Below are 18911 nucleotides of genomic sequence, written 5' to 3' on the forward strand. Positions count from 1 at the left end.
TATAATTCTGTACACATTTTGCTAAATACATAACTACAATAAATATTTTCTCCACTTTTTGCTTGCATGTGGTCATTGTTTTTCACATATAACTTTATTTCTTCCTTTTTTGTGTGCCTGGATTATGTGTTACACGATATGGGTACACCCCAGAATTACTATCCCAGTATGTGAGAGGAATTAGATCTTGTGCTGGAGATGAACTTGTGTCAACCCTAATGAGTGTCCTCTTCCACCCTCCTACACCTCAATAAAAGAATTCGCACCAGAAAATTAAACCCAAAGGATCCTTTTGTTACACAGAAAATGAAACAGAGAGCATAGAGCTACATCTTAGAGTAAAAAAAGGTGTGATCCTCAGGCAGCAATTTCTATTTTTACACATCTAAACTTAGAGAACAGCTGGTATAGCACAGTGGGGAGGAGAGCCTAGCTGGGAGTCCAGAGTCTGTGAGTTGAAATCCCCACTCATGTCTCCTGGGGTGTCAAGCGCCAGCTAAAGATCACCTCCACCGTGAGTAGCTCAGGGGTTATGTGCCCTGCCACCTGTGCAGCCGTGGGCAAGCTGCATATTCCCAAGGGGACCAGTTGCCCCCCAGCTGGCAGGTGCGGACAAGGAAGGGGCTGGCTTGTGCAGCTGTGGCAAGCTGAGCAGGCCCAGCCAGCTGGGGAGGACTAGTCCCAGAGGGAGGCAATGGTAAACCCCCTCTGAATGCCGCTTACCATGAAAACCCTATTCATAGGGTCACCATAAGTTGGCAAAACAATTACAAAGATTTGCACTAGGGAAGGGAAGAGAGAGGCATCTCCAAGTCAGGGCAAACAGTGTTGCCTTGCAAGGGTTAAGCCCTTCCCATGGAATAATCAGGCAATAGGACTCTCACCTCCTTGTTGATGCTGGGTCCAGTGGAGGAAGCTTGAGAGCAAAGAGCATGGTTAACGAGCAAAGTCAATGGTTAACGAGCAAAGTCAAGGAAGCTCTTAGAGGCAAAAAGTCTTCCTTCAGAAAATGGAAGTCTTGTCCGAATGAAGAAAATAAAAAAGAACACAAACTCTGGCAAAAGAAATGCAAGAAGACAATAAGGGATGCTAAAAAAGAATTTGAGGAGCACATTGCTAAGAACATAAAAACCAACAACAAAAAATTCTATAAATACATTCAAAGCAGGAGACCATCTAGGGAGGCGATTGGACCCTTGGATGATAAGGGAGTCAAGGGTGTACTAAAGAACGATAAGGAGATTGCAGAGAAGCTAAATGAATTCTTTGCATCTGTCTTCACAGTGGAAGATATAGGGCAGATCCCTGAACCTGAACTAACATTTGCAGGAAGGGATTCTGAGGAACTGAGACAAATAGTGGTAACAAGAGAGGAAGTTCTAGGCTTAATGGACAATATAAAAACTGACAAATCACCGGGCCCGGATGGCATCCACCCGAGAGTTCTCAAAGAACTCAAATGTGAAATTGCTGATCTGCTAACTAAAATATGTAACTTGTCCCTCGGGTCCTCCTCCGTGCCTGAGGACTGGAAAGTGGCAAATGTAACACCAACCTTCAAAAAGGGATCCAGAGGGGATCCCGGAAATTACAGGCCAGTTAGCTTAACTTCTGTCCCTGGAAAACTGGTAGAAAGTATGATTAAAGCTAGATTAACTAAGCACATAGAAGAACAAGCCTTGCTGAAGCAGAGCCAGCATGGCTTCTGCAAGGGAAAGTCCTGTCTCAGTAACCTATTAGAATTCTTTGAGAGTGTCAACAAGCATATAGATAGAGGTGATCCAGTGGACATAGTGTACTTAGACTTTCAAAAAGCGTTTGACAAGGTACCTCACCAAAGACTTCTGAGGAAGCTTAGCAGTCATGGAATAAGAGGAGAGGTCCTCTTGTGGATAAGGAATTCGTTAAGAAGCAGAAAGCAGAGAGTAGGAATCAATGGACAGTTCTCCCAATGGAGGGCTGTAGAAAGTGGAGTCCCTCAAGGATCGGTATTGGGACCTGTACTTTTCAACTTGTTCATTAATGACCTAGAATTAGGAGTGAGCAGTGAAGTGGCCAAGTTTGCTGACGACACTAAATTGTTCAGGGTTGTTAAAACAAAAAGGGATTGTGAAGAGCTCCAAAAAGATCTCTCCAAACTGAGTGAATGGGCGGAAAAATGGCAAATGCAATTCAATATAAACAAGTGTAAAATTATGCATATTGGAGCAAAAAATCTGAATTTCACATATACGCTCATGGGGTCTGAACTGGCGGTGACCGACCAGGAGAGAGACCTCGGGGTTGTAGTGGACAGCACGATGAAAATGTCGACCCAGTGTGCGGCAGCTGTGAAAAGCAAATTCCATGCTAGCGATAATTAGGAAAGGTATTGAAAATAAAACAGCCGATATCATCATGCCGTTGTATAAATCTATGGTGCGGCCGCATTTGGAATACTGTGTACAGTTCTGGTCGCCTCATCTCAAAAAGGATATTATAGAGTTGGAAAAGGTTCAGAAGAGGGCAACCAGAATGATCAAGGGGATGGAGCGACTCCCTTACGAGGAAAGGTTGCAGCATTTGGGGCTTTTTAGTTTAGTGAAAAGGCGGGTCAGAGGAGACATGATAGAAGTGTATAAAATTATGCATGGCATTGAGAAAGTGGATAGAGAAAAGTTCTTCTCCCTCTCTCATAATACTAGAACTCGTGGACATTCAAAGAAGCTGAATGTTGGAAGATTCAGGACAGACAAAAGGAAGTACTTCTTTACTCAGCGCATAGTTAAACTATGGAATTTGCTCCCACAAGATGCAGTAATGGCCACCAGCTTGGACGGCTTTAAAAGAAGATTAGACAAATTCATGGAGGACAGGGCTATCAATGGCTACTAGCCGTGATGGCTGTGCTGTGCCACCCTAGTCAGAGGCAGCATGCTTCTGAAAACCAGTTGCCGGAAGCCTCAGGAGGGGAGAGTGTTCTTGCACTTGGGTCCTGCTTGCGGGCTTCCCCCAGGCACCTGGTTGGCCACTGTGAGAACAGGATGCTGGACTAGATGGGCCACTGGCCTGATCCAGCAGGCTCTTCTTGTTCTTAAGAGTGAAAGAGATTCTTGCAGCAAATGTTGCACCTGAACCTATTCATAGCTTTGCCTAAATGGATTTGAGATCCCATTGGATCCAGTATGAATCAGGATATACATCTAATAAGTAAGTAATAATAAATAACCACTGTTGGAGCCAGGATATCAGGTTTTAGGGGGGATTCCCAGGGTCACAAGCGACGTGGGTCAGGTTTGTTTCCCAGGATGCATCACGGCAAGCAAGACTAGGTCTGCTCCACTGAGATGAACCAGAGAAACTCAGGTTAAGCCAAGTGCATTGTTGGAGACATGAATTTCTTTCATAAACTGAAATGTATTCACTGATCTGCTAGTGTATTATAAGTACATTTTCCATGCTGATGTTACTGTCTGGTCGATCTGGTCACAGCCTTGCCCAACGGTGAAATTATGGTCCTCACTTTCATCTGGTACTCATAGCAGGAAGGGAGTAAGAACCGCTTGTCAGGGTAAATATTTCTGGACTAGATATATCCGTGATCTGATTCACTAGAAGGCAACTTCAGACATGCACAATTTTCAGGAGAGGAGTGAGTAATCTGAGTTGTGAGGTTGTTAACAGTGCATCCTTCTAGTGTCTGTCAGAGGCAGAATGCCTCTAAATACAGTTACAAGTGGGGAGGAAGGCAGAATACTTTTAGGGATTCAGGACTACGCAGTTCCTTTCAATTAGCAAAAAGCGATTAACAATTCTGTGGCCATTTTTTCAAAAGCAAAGGATTTCAGAGTAGCAATCACACTAGGAGCTTTCTTTACACCGAACTGCAACGCAAAGAGTAACAGCATCACATTTATTTTGGTTTTTTAAAAAGATGTCACTTCAAACATTTCATAGGTTTCCCGGCCCTTTCACAAAATTATTTGAACAGAACATGTCCGACAGGAATCAGGGCCCAATATCAAACATGCAGAGGAAGAGAAGCCAAGGGAGGGTGCAAAGTTCTATTTATTTATTTATTACATTTGTATACCGCCCCATAGCCAAAGCTCTCTGGGTGGTTTACAACATTAAAAACAAATATACAAATTTAAAAACACATTAAATTTTTTAAAAAAAACAGTTCTACAGGCTATCCAGGCTTACAGTTTAGTATCATAACCAAACAGCCTGCGCTAGGTTTTCCAGGTCAGAAGCATCCCAAACCCTGAGATTTCAGGGGCAAGGCCCTAGTGATGTCAGGGGATGGGGCCATAGTGATGTCACATGGGCAGGGTCCTGGTGATGTCATTAAGCATATGTTAAGCATAGACCACAGTCGCTTGGAGCATACCACTGAAACAACAAACATTCTCTGATTGGAAATTAAGACAGAAACTTTAGCTAAATGAGGGTGTTCGTTTTATATTCCTGTAAAAGTTGCTGGGGAGCTGGCATTCCTCGGGCTGTTTGACAGTGGCTCTATGGCCTGCGCCATTAATGAACAAGCTGAAAAGAAATTGTTGGAGGCAGGCCTTGGCAGGGACAAAGATATGCAAGTATGGAAAATAGTGCTGCTAGGCTGGGAGGGGGGAGCAGTCACAGCCAAAAGGCATTTTGTTAGTGTTGCTGCAAAAGCTCACCTGCCTCTACCCCCCCCCCGCAAATCGGTGCTGAAAACTTCAGTGGGGCTCAGTGCTTTTGAAGCCCTCGGCAAAGGCCCCAGAAAGGCCCTTGAGGCTGTGCAGGGGGAGACGGGCAGGGCCTTGGCGGGAGGGAGTAGGGAGTGAATGGGCAGTCAGACCTCCAACCGGTCAAGGAACCGAGTTCTGCCTCCTAGAGGGGCAGGATGTTTCAGAGGAAAGGTGGGAGAGCACATGGAAGAGGAGGGGGGGGCTCTTCATTCAGGAAGAGAACGGGGTGACAGCCTCGCCTGTGGGATTGGCCAGTCCGGATACGGCGTCTTTGGGGCTGGGGGTGGAGATTTCTCGCTTTGTTCCGGCTGCCAAGCTATAGGCAAGGCTGCGAGGATGTGCTAAAGCTTTCTGCCGGCAGGTGGCGATAGTGGGGCCTCTCCTTGGCCTCCATTCGCCATTAAGAGGAAGGAGGGGGCGGAGCCTGGAGTGCGCCGAGGACAGAGAGGTGCAACAAGGGGGGGCGAGAAGGGATGTGCTTTCTCCCCCCCCCGGAATCCGCAGACAATGCAGGGAGGAAAGGAGAAAACGGGGAAGGACAAGGGAGCGTTGGGGAAATAGGAGGGAAGGGACCCCCCACTTGGGGAAGGGGACGGAGCTGCTTCGCGTGCTAGGAGACGCTCCCTGCCGGATCCCTGGAGAGCCGCTGCCTGTCAGTGTCGACAGCACTGAGCTACATGGACCCCAATGGTCCGCTTCCGCAGAAGGGGCTTCCCAGGTTCCCTCCCTCCTTCCATAGGCGAGCGGGTGAGGGTGATCCCTGCTGTAAAGGGCTCCAAGGGCTCCAGGGACTCCACTGCAGGGTCCTTCTTTTGAAGAGATCAGGCTAGCCAGCCCCCATTTCAAGGGTTCTGCAGCCCCGGGGGGGCGGGCGAAGGGCCCCCTGGTGCAGAGAAAGCAGTTGTATGGGGGCGTCCTGGGGGAAGGATGCGGCTATGTGACGTTTTGGATTCCGAGAAAGGAAGGAGAAACTAAATTGAGGAGTAGGAGCAGGGAGAGATTGGGAAGGAGCCTAGGCCTTGTGAGATTCTTGGCAAAGGGGAGAGCTTGGGGGAAGGTTTGGGGCCCCAGAATGTGTTTCGGGGGAATGGATTTCCCTCCTTCTCAGTTCCTCTCTTGCAATCCACAGATAATGGGCTGATCACGTGCGGCTGCCTTGAAGGAGAGGAAAGAGCCTTATGGGGGGCACTTTGGGGAGAAAGGGGGGTTATTCTGATGCTTTTGGGCCTTGGACTTGAAGGAAAGAGGACAACGGGGAGGGGGCACTGAAACGGACCCGGCTCTTCCTGGCCTTCTAAAAAGTCTCAAGGCAGAGGATGGAGAAAATAAATAAATAAATCTACACACACACACTCAGCTAGACCTGGGGGGGGGGTTAAGGGCCTTCTCCAGACCTCCCCATGGGAGTCTGTTGGAGGGGAAGGTCAAAGCCCCACCCCCACCCCGTGGATCTGAGCTTCCCTGGCAGGATTGACCCAGCAGAGGGTGCTGAGGGTCTTCCTCTGCCCGCCTCCCTCCTATCCGGCTTTGCCCCTTGCCTGGGGACACCCACATTGGCGGGAGGGCCTCCGGGTGCTACAGAGTGCAAAGTGTAGTGCCTAGTGGACAGTGCTCACAACAACCCTGTGAGGGGGGCCTGGATGAACTCCTGGGTGTAATGTTGTGAGTAGTGCAGGTGTGGGAAACCTGAGGGTCACATTCCAGCCTGAGGACCACTTTCCTTCAGGAGGAGCCTTCCAGGGGCCACTTTCTGGTGGTGTGTGGGGCCAGGGGCAAAAGTGGGTGGAGCGAAGGATGCAACGCTTACAGTGGGCTACATTGTAGCCATTTAAAAGTCAGAAGTTTTGTCTGTACACAAATGCACATATATACACAAAGAGCCCTGGAGGAGAGTGCCGAGTACAGTACTGCACTTGAACCAGGAGTAGACATGTGAAAGCTCCGGGAGAAAAAAATTAGAAAAATAGTGTTTTTCCCTGGTATTTTTTCCAGGTATTCCCATCTCTACCAGGGAGACCCAGAATCAAACCTCTGTACTCAGCTGCAGAGCTCCCTGGGTCACCTTGGGCTAGTGACTATTTTTAAGCGCAACTTGCCTCACTGGATTGTTGTGAAGTTAAAGGTGGATAACTTTATCTCCCACTCTAAATTCTGGACATAGTGGACGTCTCTGCAAGTGTGTGTGTGTCTCGTTTTATTAGAATTACTTACCATTTTATACCAGATGACCTCGGCCCAGTGGCAGTGTTGTTGTGAAGACAAAGGGGTGTGTGTGTCAAATTGTGTTTCCCACTGTTAGCTCCTTAGAGGAAGGCCTGGGGAAAATGTTAAAACATAATTAAAAATGGTGCTAAAGATATACGTAAATACACCTCTTATCTTAATCAGCCAAATGACAACCCTATAAGGTAGGCAAGAATGCTGTTAAACTTTGCACCACGTACATTCCCTGCTCAACTCTGAACCCCATTCTGGAACTTGGTGCCCTCCAGTTGTTGCTGGACTGCAACTCCCATCAGCACCAGCCAGCATGGCCAATGGCCAGGGATGATGGGAGTTGTAGACCACAACATCTAAAGAGGCTTAAGGAAACTAGCCCTCCAGATGATGCTGAACTACAGCTCCCATGATCTCTGGCTATTGGCCATGTTTGCTGGGCTGCTGAGAGTTGCCATTCAGTAAGAGTTTCCCCACACTTGATCCAAAGGTTAACTCAGATTATACAAATAGATGATACAAGCCGTTTGCGCTGCTGTTTTTAAAGTAGATGTGTTCAAAGTAGTCAAATGCTGGAGCAGACTGAATGTTGCTCAGTATTCCTCTCCTCATATTTCCGACAGAAAGGGTCAGGCCTTCCCCATCTCCAAGGAGCTCCAAGATGGAGCCATTGACCTCATCCACTCCTACCTTGCAATACGTACAAAGCAAAACTGTCAGGGATATGCACAAGAGTTAAGTTTTTAATTACTGTTATAGGATTGTCGGGTTGGGATGGATAATGTCTTGGGGTACTCTTTCCAGCCTCTGATTTGTTGCCATAGGAACACTTTCAGCAGAGAGATCCTTGTCCCCCCCTCCCCTGGGTGGAGGCCCCCTCATCCTAGAGCTAAGAAGTGGTAGAGTTAGTATGAGGTGAAGCTGGAAAGATACAAAGAGAGGCCTGCTGTCTGCTCAATCCCAAAGCTATGGCTTTGAGGGACTCCTCTAGAAACCTGATGGGCAAGCCAGTGGTGTCACTAGCGGGGTGCGGGGAGTGTGGACCGCACCCGGGTGACACCATGAGGGGGGTGACACCCGCAGCCTCAGAGGCAGGCAGGCGGGCGGGCGAGACCGGGAGCAGCATCGGCGGGGCGAGGGAGGTGTGCCGGCATTCCCAGGCCTGCTTCTCCGGCTGGGTGCTCCTCCGGTGTGCGCCCTCCCAGGGGCATGGGTGGCTGGCCTTGTGCGAGTGCATGTGCACGCGTGCGCACACATCAGCACATTTGGGGGCTCGCCAAGGAGTTACCGCACCAGGTGACACCAACCCTAGTGCCGCCACTGGGGCAAGCAGGTCTCCGGTGACTTGGATTCCACGGAAACCAAATCCTGGGTAAGCAAAGGCGCACCTGTAAGACAGATGTGCACAAAAATATGCATGAGACATGATGAAAAGGGCCCAATAACAGCCTGAAATGGGAGACAAGTTGAAGGACAGACTCTGGTGGGCAGGAAGGAAAAGCTCCAGAGTGGAGATGAGATATTTTTTGGGGGGGGGCAAGATGGGTGGGTTGACTGGAGGTGGCAGAGGAGGCGAGATCCCCTATCCACCCCAGCCATGGAAGATAAAAGAAACTAAGGGAGACCTACCACCTAAATATTAAGGCCTTTTGTAGGTCAGGCATCCAGAAGCAAACTGAGCATGAAAGGAAACAGCCGAGGAAAGAGACGTGCCGTTTATTTGTTTAGAGCCTTTACCTCTCCCCACAAGCGTTGGGCCTCTTATAATATTTACACCCCTCATCTCCACATTTGTATCAAGGAGAACATTCCTCCCACCCCCTGTCACTCCCCTGCAGGCTCTTGAGAGCTGTTCCCCATTGTGGCAAAATCTGTGAGAGTCCCAGAGGTGGCCTAGTTTATTCCTCCTTCTCCTCCATTTTCCCTACAGGCAGCGCAATGGCTTCCGACGCACCGTCCGGATCGTGTCTTCCTTGGGGCAGTGTGGAAAGAGGTGCTGGGCAGCCACTTCAGGTAAGGGAAGGATCTCTGGGGTAAAGAGAGAGAGGAGACCCCGGTGTCTCTTTCTTTGTTGAGTGGGAAGGAGCTCTGGAAGAATCTGCCTTTTTGTCACTACCTTTAACGCTACCTAAGAAGAGCCCGGAAGCTGAACCAGGCCAGAGACCCATCTCGTCCAGCATCCTGTTCTCACAGTGGCCGACCAGATGCGTACGGGAAGGCCATGAGCAAGCAGGACCAGAGTACAACAGCGCTGTCCCCGCTTGTGATTCCCAGCAACTGGTATTCATAGGCATACCTCATGGAGGCAGAACATAGCCATCGTGGCTAGTAGCCCTTGATAGTCTCATCCTCCATGAAGTTGCCTAATCTTTTAAAGCCCTCCAAGCTGGCAGCCTTCACTGCAAGATCTCAAAGTGATCTAGTTCTACGGGCTGATAAGTCAACAAAAGCCCTCATGCAACTACCCTGTGACCCTGTCCCCTTTCAGACTGGGAGAACGGTGCATGTTGGAGAGATTACATTTTCCTCTTCTTCTCTTTCCAGGCTCCCTTGACCTTTGAGGAGGTGGCTGTGTATTTCTCCGAGGAGGAGTGGGCTCTGCTGGATCCTGACCAGAGAGCCCTGCATAGGGAAGTCATGGAGGAGAATTACAAGATGGTGGCCTCACTGGGTAAGGGCACTCTTTGGTTTTTTGCCTGATCAGTGTGGAAGGTATGCATTTAGTATTACTGCCATTGAATCCTGCAATGCAGGGATGGTGTTTTGGAAATTGGTGAGTGGAAGAGCACCTTTTTTGCATGCAGAAGATTCTTGGTTCAATAGCTGGCATCTCCAGTGGGGAGTGGGGGAAAGAAGAGGTAAAAGGTGGTGAGAAAGATCTTTGTCTGCCTGAGATCCTGGAGATCCTGTATTAGTTGCAGTAGACAAGGCTGGACTAGATGGGGAAAGACTCTGACCTGCTATAATGCAGTTTCCTACATTCCAGGGGCTTTTTTTATCATTCCGTGCAACCCAATCTGTGCTTCCTACTATTGGAAATTGTCATTCAGTGAGAATTCTGTAGTTGCAAAAGAAGAGACAGTGAATCCTGATGACAACATCCCATCTGCATCATCAAGCAGTTTGGTACCAGCAGGAGATAAATATGTACACAATGAATTCAGAAATTCAAGCAGAATCTCTTGACGGTGAGACAGCACCTTTAAATGGTGATGGAAAAGCAGAGAAAAGCATTCAAGCCTGGCCAGATTATTTTATAATCTTAGAAGATTACAGCTGGATGGCCATCTGTCGGGAATGCTTTGAATTGGATTCCTGCATTGAGCTGAGGGTTGGACTTGATGGCCTTATAGGCCCCTTCCAACTCTACTATTCTATGATTCTGTGATGGTTGTATCTGAGAAAGGGATGTGGCTGTGAAGGGACCCTATATATATTTTTTATGCCAAGACACCAAAAAACTGATGGTGTTGATGGGATCATTTCTGCCTGCGTAAATATTTTGCAGTGGCTTCTGTCTTAATTGCCAGGAAAAGATTTCCCCAGAATTGCCCATTTGAAGGGCACCCCTGGCTAGTTAATTGGGGCAGGAAGAGGGACAGCTCCCAGGGTGATTTTGGCTTTCGGTGGGATAAAATGAAACAGCCCTAAACAAAACAGCTGCCTTTGGGAAGTTCTGCAGTGTCATCCCCAACAGGCTTTTCAAGCTATGTTTTATGTCCAGTGAATGCATGTTTGCAAGTGGCAGACTGATCCGGCTGGGTCCACAGGGTCCTGTCCTATTCATGGGGTGCAGGAGATACACAATCAAAATTATACCTCTTTTTACCTTTAAATAGCTCTGCTTGGAGTGGCCGAATATTTGGGGGTCAAAAGTAACTAGTCTCATCCATTTCCTTGAAAGGGTCATACCTCTATTCTTGTTGGGAAGAAGGAGAAGATCCAGTGATCCAGGATCCCAAAGAAGAGGAGACATCAGCAGGTAGATGCTTAGCTGTCTTGTGGGGCCCTTTTGGGTCTGGGATTTTTCAGTTCCTGTGTGAAAGCAATGATGGTGGATTAAACCGTCAGGATGAGAGTTCTCCTGAGGACATCATAGGTGCCTGCAAGAATGTAAGAAAAACCTGTGGGATCAGGCCAGTGTCCCCTCAAGTGGAGCATCCAGTCCTCACAGTGGCCAAGCAGATGCCTATGAGAAGTGCACAATCAGGGCCTGAATGCAAGAGTTGCCCCATTGGGAGCACAGTGACTACCGTATATTCCGGCGTATAAGATGACTTTTTAACCCAGGAAAATCTTTTCAAAAGTCGGGGGTCGTTTTATACGCCGGGTGCTGAAAAAGAGCGGGAAAGTTAAGTAAAAAAAAAAGCTGCAGCGGGAGTGGAAGCAGTCGCAGCCGCCGTCCAGAGAGACCGTCGCTGCGAGGAAGGCAACGCAGCGAGGCTCAAGAAGTTATGGCAGAGCCTGAGATGAAATTGACTCCAAACGGAGTTACTGCTGTGAGGAGGGAAGCCTCAGCAGAGCCTGAGATGAAATTGACTCGAAACGGCCAGATACAGGAGGGAGAAGCCACAAAAGGCTCCTGGGGAGAACTTGGGCAAACTCTATATTTTAACTGGAAAAGTTGGGGGTCGTCTTATACGCCCAGTCGTCTTATACGCCGGAATATACGGTATCTTAAAGGTGCAGAGTCCTCTTTGAAGCAGCCCCTCCTTTGAAAGAGCAGTGTTTAAAGGGGGCGGGGAGGCTGCTTCAAAGGCTGCTTTTGCTGATCTACAAGAGGACCATTCCTTTTATTTCATGACTTCTAAGATATTCAGGAGTCTTTATTGAGGGACTTTGTCAAAAGCTCTTTTACAGTTGAAGTACGCTATGTCCACTAGATCCACATGCTTGTTTCAAAGACGTGAGGCAGGATTTTCCCTTGCAGAAAGTACAACAAGCCTTGTTCTTCTCTACGCTTGGTAATTTTATCTTTAAAAAATTACTTTCCACCAGTTTTCCCAGGAAAGATGTTAAGCTAACCGGCCTGCTATTTCCACAGTTCCCTCTGGATCCCTTTTTAAACATTGGTGTCACATTGGTTATTTTCCAGTCCTCAGGCATGTAGGCTAATCTTAAGGAGAAGTTACTGGTTTTTGTTAACAGATCAGCAATTTCACATTTGAGTTCTTTGAAAATTTCTGGGGGGATGCCATCTGGATCTGGCAATTTCTCCATTGTTATTTTGTCAATAAAACCTGGAATATCATGTCTCGTAACCATTTTTTGCCTCAGTTCCTGAGACTTCCTTCCTACGAAAGTGGTTAAGGCACAGGGACCTGCCCTATATCTTCTGCTGTGAAGACATTGGGAAATAATTCCTTCAGCATTTCTACTGTCTTGTTATCCTCCTTTCACATATCTTTTACTTCTTGTCATCCAAAGGTCCAAAGCCTCCCTAGACAGATTTTTCTTGTTGGTCTTTATGTTTTTAGCAATATCTTCCTCATATTCTTCTTAATCATCTCATATTGTCTGCTAGCATTTCTTTTGCCAGGGTTTGTGTTCCTTTTTATTCTCCTCATTCGGACAAGAGTTCCACTTTTTGAAGGATGCCTTCTTGCCTCTAATAGCTTCTTTGACTCTGCTTGTTAGCCACGCTGGCATCCTCTTTGCCCTGGTGGTACCTTTCCTGATCTGCAGTACACACTCCAGTTGAACTTTTGATATTATGATTTTAAATAACCCCCAAACATTTTGGAGTTACTTAATCCTCTTGACTTTGCCTTTCAACTTCCTTTTTACCAGTCCCCTCATTTTTGGGAAGTTCCCTCTTTTGAAGTCAAATGTGGCCCTGTTGGATTTTCTAGGCAATAAGCCATTTACAGGAATGTTTAATGTAGTAGCACTATGGTCACTGCTTCCAATTGTTTTGACAACATTTACATCTCCTGGGCATCACTTCAGATTAAGTCCAGAGTCACCATCCCTCTGGTTGGTTCCAGGACCAACCGTTCTAGGACTCAGTCATTTAGGGTCTCTAGAGATTTTACTTCATTGTTGTGAGTGGAAGACACAGACATACCTTGTCTAGGTGAGGGTAGTTGAAGTCACCCATTACTACAGCATTTTCTCTGTTGGATGCTTCCTTGATTTCTTTATTGCAAACACCTTTTGGCTATTTGCTACCTCTGGAGTCAGGACGAGCAGCTGGAGAGGGCTGGTGCCTTTATGTCCTCCCGTCCAAGGGAGTGCTTCTACTCAGGCACTGTGAGGATGCTGGACTAGATGGGCTTTTGATCTGATCCAGCAGGGCTGTTCTTATAAAGAGGAGAGGTGGGCTCCAGTTTGAAGTTTCCATCTCCTGAGAACATCCCCTAATTACAGTAGCTGGATTGGATTCTTTAGTGCCACTAAATGGAGCTGTACGAGTAGTTGCCTGTTCACAAGTGCCAATTGGATCCACATACCTTGTCCTATTTATCATCAGGAGATCTAAGAACTTGCCTTCCTTTGCTTTTGGGAGGGGGCCATAGCAATGGGTGAACATGAAATGCCTGGGTATTTGGGTTCAGAACTCACCGGTTTGTCTGTTTCTTGGAAAGAAATTTCAGAACTGGATTTCATCTCTTGGCTGGAAGGACAAGCTCCAGTTCCAAGGGGCCCTGATATAGCGGAGAGATCAGCAAGTGTGGATTATAAAAATAACTTGGGAAAGATTGTACTGGGAACAAAATGATGATGCAATACCTGTCACTAAATTCAAAAGTTGCCAGTGGAATACACACCCCACATGCAACATTGGTCTTGGGTCATCCTTGCCTTCGCTCAGTGATAGAGGACAGGAGTTCCATTAAGAGGTTCCTACATTTGATCCCTGGATTTTTCAGGTGGATCTTCGAAGGGTCCTTATCTGAAACCCTGCAGAGCAGCTGCCAGCCAGTGTAGACAGTACTGAGCTAGAGAGGGTCCAGTGGTCCAATTAAGCATCAGGCTTCTCACTGTGTTTCTATATTTCTATATGACCACCACTTTTGCCTGCCATCAAATTCATAGGAACAAATGAGCAGTGAGCACCGCCGAGTTTGCCTCTTCTGCAGTCTTGCTGCCCTTCTCTTCCCCCTCACCCCGTTGCTTATGGCATATTGTTGTAGAAATGTATACCGCAGTTGCATTGCAGTAGGAGAAAAAACTAGACACATCTGATGCCTAGTGACATCAAGTGGTATGCGGAGCAGGAAGGAATTAATGCTGTTCTATGAGACTGTAGGATATTCAGGGAACCTTCATTTCAGCTGTGCATACAAGGAGAAAGAGGGAGAGTTATGGAGATGTAAAAATCTGAGAAGCAGCTAATTGGGGTTGATCTCTGATGAGATCCTTTGTTTTTTCCCTCCCTCCTCCCCCTCAGGAGATGATGGGCAGAAGAATGAGAATTATACAGAACCACAGATGATGTCATTGGTAATAGGCAAGTGTGAAGCACAAAAAGAGGAGTTTGGAATTCATGGGGGACCAAAAAAGTCTCAAACAAGCCAATCAAAGAATGGGAGGAAGAAATCCACTACTTCCCAGATTCTGCATCGAAGAACCCACACAAGGGAGAAACCATTTAAGTGCATGGATTGTGGAAAGAAGTTCATTGTGAGTACGAAGCTTATTGTACATCAACAAACACACATCAGGGAGAAAGCATTTAAGTGCATGGAATGTGGAAAGACCTTCAGTTGCACCAGTAACCTTACTAAACATCAAAGAAGCCACAAAGGAGAGAAACCATTTGCTTGCATGGAGTGTGGAAAGAGCTTCATTGTGAGCAGTCAGCTTCTTGTACATCAGCAAACACACATTGGGGAGAAATCATTTAAGTGTATGGAGTGTGGAAAGAGCTTCAGCGTGAGTAGTCAGCTTATTATACATCAACGAACACATACAGGGGAAAAACCATTTAACTGTATGGAGTGTGGAAAAACCTTCAGTTGTAGCAGTAATCTTACTAACCATCAAAGAAGCCACACACGGGAGAAACCACTTAAATGTATGGAGTGTGGAAAGCGCTTCAGACATAGGGGAAACCTTACTACACATCAACAAATACACACAGGGGAGAAGCCATTTAAATGCCTTGAGTGTGGAAAAAGGTTCAGGAAAAGCAGTGCACTTACTATACATCAACGAACCCACACAGGTGAGAAACCATTTAAATGTATGGAATGTGGAAAGAGCTTCAGGCAGACTGGTAACCTTACTGTACATCAAAGAACCCACACAGGAGAGAAACCATTTAAGTGCATGGAGTGTGGAAAGAGCTTCATTGTGAGTACAGAGCTTATTGTACATCAACAAACACACACAGGGGAGAACCCATTTAAGTGCATGGAGTGTGGAAAGAGTTTCAGCCAGAGCAGTATACTTACTGTACATCAAAGAACCCACACAGGTGAGAAACCATTTAAGTGCATGGAATGTGGAAAGAGCTTCACCCAGAGCACTATACTTATTGTACATCAACGGACCCACACAGGGGAGAAACCATTTAAATGCATAGTTTGTGGAAAGAGCTTCAGGGAGAGCAGTAAACTTACTGTACATCAACGAATCCACACAGGGGAGAAACCATTTAAATGTAGCAAGTGTGAAAAGAGCTTCAGCCAGAGAGGTCATCTTACTGTACACCAAAGAACCCACACAGGAGAGAAACCATTCAAGTGCATGGAATGTGGAAAGAGCTTCAGCCGGACAGGTCATCTTACTGTACATCAAAGAACCCACACAGGGGAGAAACCATTTACATGCATGGAGTGTGGAAAGAGCTTCAGGCATGGTGGTAAACTTACTGTACATCAACGAACCCACACAGGGGAGAAGCCATTTAAATGTATAACATGTGGAAAGAGGTTCAGGCAGAGCTATAAACTTACTGTACATAAAAGAACCCACACGGGGGAGAAACCATTTAAATGCATGGAGTGTGGAATGAGGTTCCGTTGCAGCAGTAGCCTTGCTAAACATCAAAGAAGCCACATTGGGGAGAAACCCATGGAGTGTGGAAAACACTTCAGAGATAGGGAAACCATTACTAAACATCAACAGACACACCCAGGGGAGAAACCCTTTACCTTTATGGAGTATGAAAAGAGTGTCAGCCAGAGCTGTAAACTTACTGTATATCTAAGAACCCACCCAGGGGAGAAACCATTTCATTGTATGGAGTGCTGAAAGAGCTTGAGCGTGAGTAGTCACCTTACTGTACATCAGTGAACATGGATGGGAGAAACCATTCAAGTGCATGGAATGTGGAAAGAGCTTCAGCTGGACAGGTCAACTTGCTGTACATCAAAGAACCCACACAGGGGAAAAACCATTTAAATGCACAGAGTGTGGAGAGAGCTTCAGTGTAAGCAGTGAGCTTTAATCTACATCAATGAACACGCACACGGGAGAAACCATTTGAATGTAGCGAGTGTTGAAAGAGCTTCAGCCGGAGATGTCATCTTGCCGTACATCATCCCACATGGAGAGGATCCATTTTAAATGCATTAAGTGAGGAAAGAGTTTCAGTGTGAGCAGTGAGCTTTATTCTACATCAACAAACACGCACAGGGTAGAAACCATTTAAATGCATCGTGTGCGGAAAGAGCTTCAGCCAGAGCAATAGCCTTATTTTACAATAAAAAGCTTCCATCAGAATGATCATCTTACTGTGCGTCACGGAATGTGCCCTGGAGAGAAAACATTTAAATGCATGGAGCGTGGTAGGAGCCTAAGCCAGAGCAGTAGCCTTCATTTACAACAAAGAATCCATACAACTGGGGAACAATTTAAATGCACTAAGTGTTGAAAGAGCTAGGCAGAACAATCCTACATCGAGGATAAGCTAGGCTGAAGTTACACTGGCTTCAAGTACGCCAGATCCTAACTCCATTCAGGAGCCCTTTGGAGGAGAGAATGCCTGCTCAGCTGGAAGAACCCAATGGAAAGAAAAGGAGCAAAATATTGTGTGTTTTTACTTAGATGACTTTTTCCCAGCTTAACTTATGCTGGGATTGAGGCTCACAGGAGCGAGCTGAATGTGTGTAGGATAAAGCATAAGTATCCTCCCCCTTAGTCCAGATCCAACACACCGCAGGAATGCCCCTTTTTGAGGGACTTGGGCTGGCTTAATTTACAGCTGTCTCAGTCGAACCAGCTGTGCCCCGGTTGATCTGGTTTTGGACAGGTTAGCCATGGCTGAGCCAGGATGAGGGACTCATACCGTCATAGCCTGGCTGAGCTGGGATCCAGCCAGATCAGCTGGAGATCTGCCATATCCTAATACCCCTCAGCCTGGTGTGAATCCTTGTAGGCTTGTGCCCTTAGTGTAAGCAGTAGCTTTACTAGAAATCACAGAACTCCATTCAAATGCATGGAATGTGAAAAGACCTTCAGTGTGAGCCTTACTTTAAATCTTTAAACTAGAGGACTGGATGAATTCAGGTGGGCCAGTGTAGAATTTAGCAATGTTGGGTTTGTAGTTAATTTAATCTTGCGGTTTACAAAGATTAAAGCCCTATACACCTTAGGAGCAAGATTCCGAAAAGATCATCTCACCTCTTCTATACCCAACCAATAATGGACTCTTCCATGTACTATCTCAGGAGGAGGTCCATTCTGTATGGCATAGGAACGTGGTCTTTAACGTGGTGGCACCTACCCTTTGGAATTCCCTCAGTTTATCTATCAGGCAGGCACTTTCTCCACTTTCTTTTGTGGCCTATTGAAGACCGAGCTTTTTCAACAAACCTTTTTAGTGGAGACCTTTATCCCAGTCTGTATTCGCATCGGTTTTTAAAATGTTTTTAATTGTTTTGATGCATGTAATGGTTTTTGTTTTCATTGTTAAGTGTTTTGAGATATTTTATGGGAAGTGATTAATAAATGGAAATTAAAAAAATAATGGCCACTTTAGTAGGTGCTTTCATATAGTTTATTTAGTAAACTTTTGACTGCTGATTTTATTCATTTTAAACTTCTTTTTACATGTTGATTTTTATTGACAGTTGTAATGTATATTTTATATTCTCTGTAAACCACTTTACAAATAGGATTTATTTACAGTTCAGCAGTATACAAATTTTGTTAAATACCTATCTAAAATATATAGTTTTCTTCACTATTTCCCCATGTAATCATGGTATCCTAACGGATTTTATGTATAATGTGATTTTGATTTTCCTTTGATTTTTTTGTGGATTATGTGTTATTAGACACTGGCCCCAGAGACATGGTAGAACCATCAGAGGTCTGCTGTAATGAATTTGCTAGGCACTTCCAGGATAAAATCTTTAGCATCTGCCAGGACTTAGACTCCAGTGTTATAGCAGGTGAATCAAGCGAGGTATCCAGAGCACAACCTTGTCCCGATTTCTTGGATGAGTTTCAGTTGGTACAGCTTGAGGACGTTGACAAGGTGCTTGGACAGGTTCATGCAACCACTTCTGTGCTGGATCCTTGCCCTTCTTGGCTAATAAAAGCTAGCAGGGATGGAACAGCCGGCTGGGCCAGGGAGGTGATTAATGCCTCTCTGCGAGAGGGGGTGGTCCCTGGCTGCCTGAAAGAGGCGGTAGTGAGACCACTCCTGAAGAGACCCTCCCTGGACCCAGAAAATCTTAATAATTATAGGCTGGTGGCAAATGTTCCATTCCTGTACAAGGTCCTTGAACAAGTGGTGGAAGGCCAGCTCCAGACACTCTTGGATGAGACAGATTATCTGGATCCATTTCAGTCGGGTTTCAGGCCTGGTTTTGGCACAGAAACAGCCTTGGTCACCCTCTATGATGACCTCTGTCGGGAGAGAGACAGGGGGAGTGTGACTCTGTTGATTCTCCTTGATCTCTCATCGACCATGGTATCCTTCTGGGAAGACTAGCTGATTTGGGAGTGGGAGGGACTGCATGGCGGTGGTTCCACTCCTACTTGGCGGGTCGGCTCCAGAAGGTGGTGCTTGGGGAACATTGCTCG

The 18911-nt window shown here is 46.4% G+C and overlaps 1 protein-coding gene across 2 annotated transcripts; it reads left to right on the forward strand.

Moving 5' to 3' along the window:
• The first annotated feature begins 5218 nt into the window (after positions 1-5218).
• LOC133381417 (oocyte zinc finger protein XlCOF6-like) lies at positions 5219-17825 on the forward strand. 2 transcript variants are annotated; one of them, XM_061620517.1, is made up of 5 exons: positions 5219-5459; positions 8860-8942; positions 9474-9600; positions 10834-10911; positions 14323-17825. In XM_061620517.1, the coding sequence occupies exons 1-5, from the start codon at positions 5390-5392 to the stop codon at positions 16128-16130; spliced, it is 2166 nt and encodes a 721-aa protein (XP_061476501.1). In that variant the 5' UTR covers positions 5219-5389; the 3' UTR covers positions 16131-17825. The 2 variants fall into 2 exon arrangements, with proteins under 2 accessions (XP_061476501.1, XP_061476502.1); XM_061620518.1 differs by lacking the exon at positions 5219-5459 and adding an exon at positions 8250-8301.
• Positions 17826-18911: the final 1086 nt, after the last annotated feature.

Source organism: Rhineura floridana, chromosome 3 (assembly GCF_030035675.1).
Source record: "Rhineura floridana isolate rRhiFlo1 chromosome 3, rRhiFlo1.hap2, whole genome shotgun sequence".
Lineage (NCBI taxonomy): Eukaryota > Metazoa > Chordata > Lepidosauria > Squamata > Rhineuridae > Rhineura > Rhineura floridana.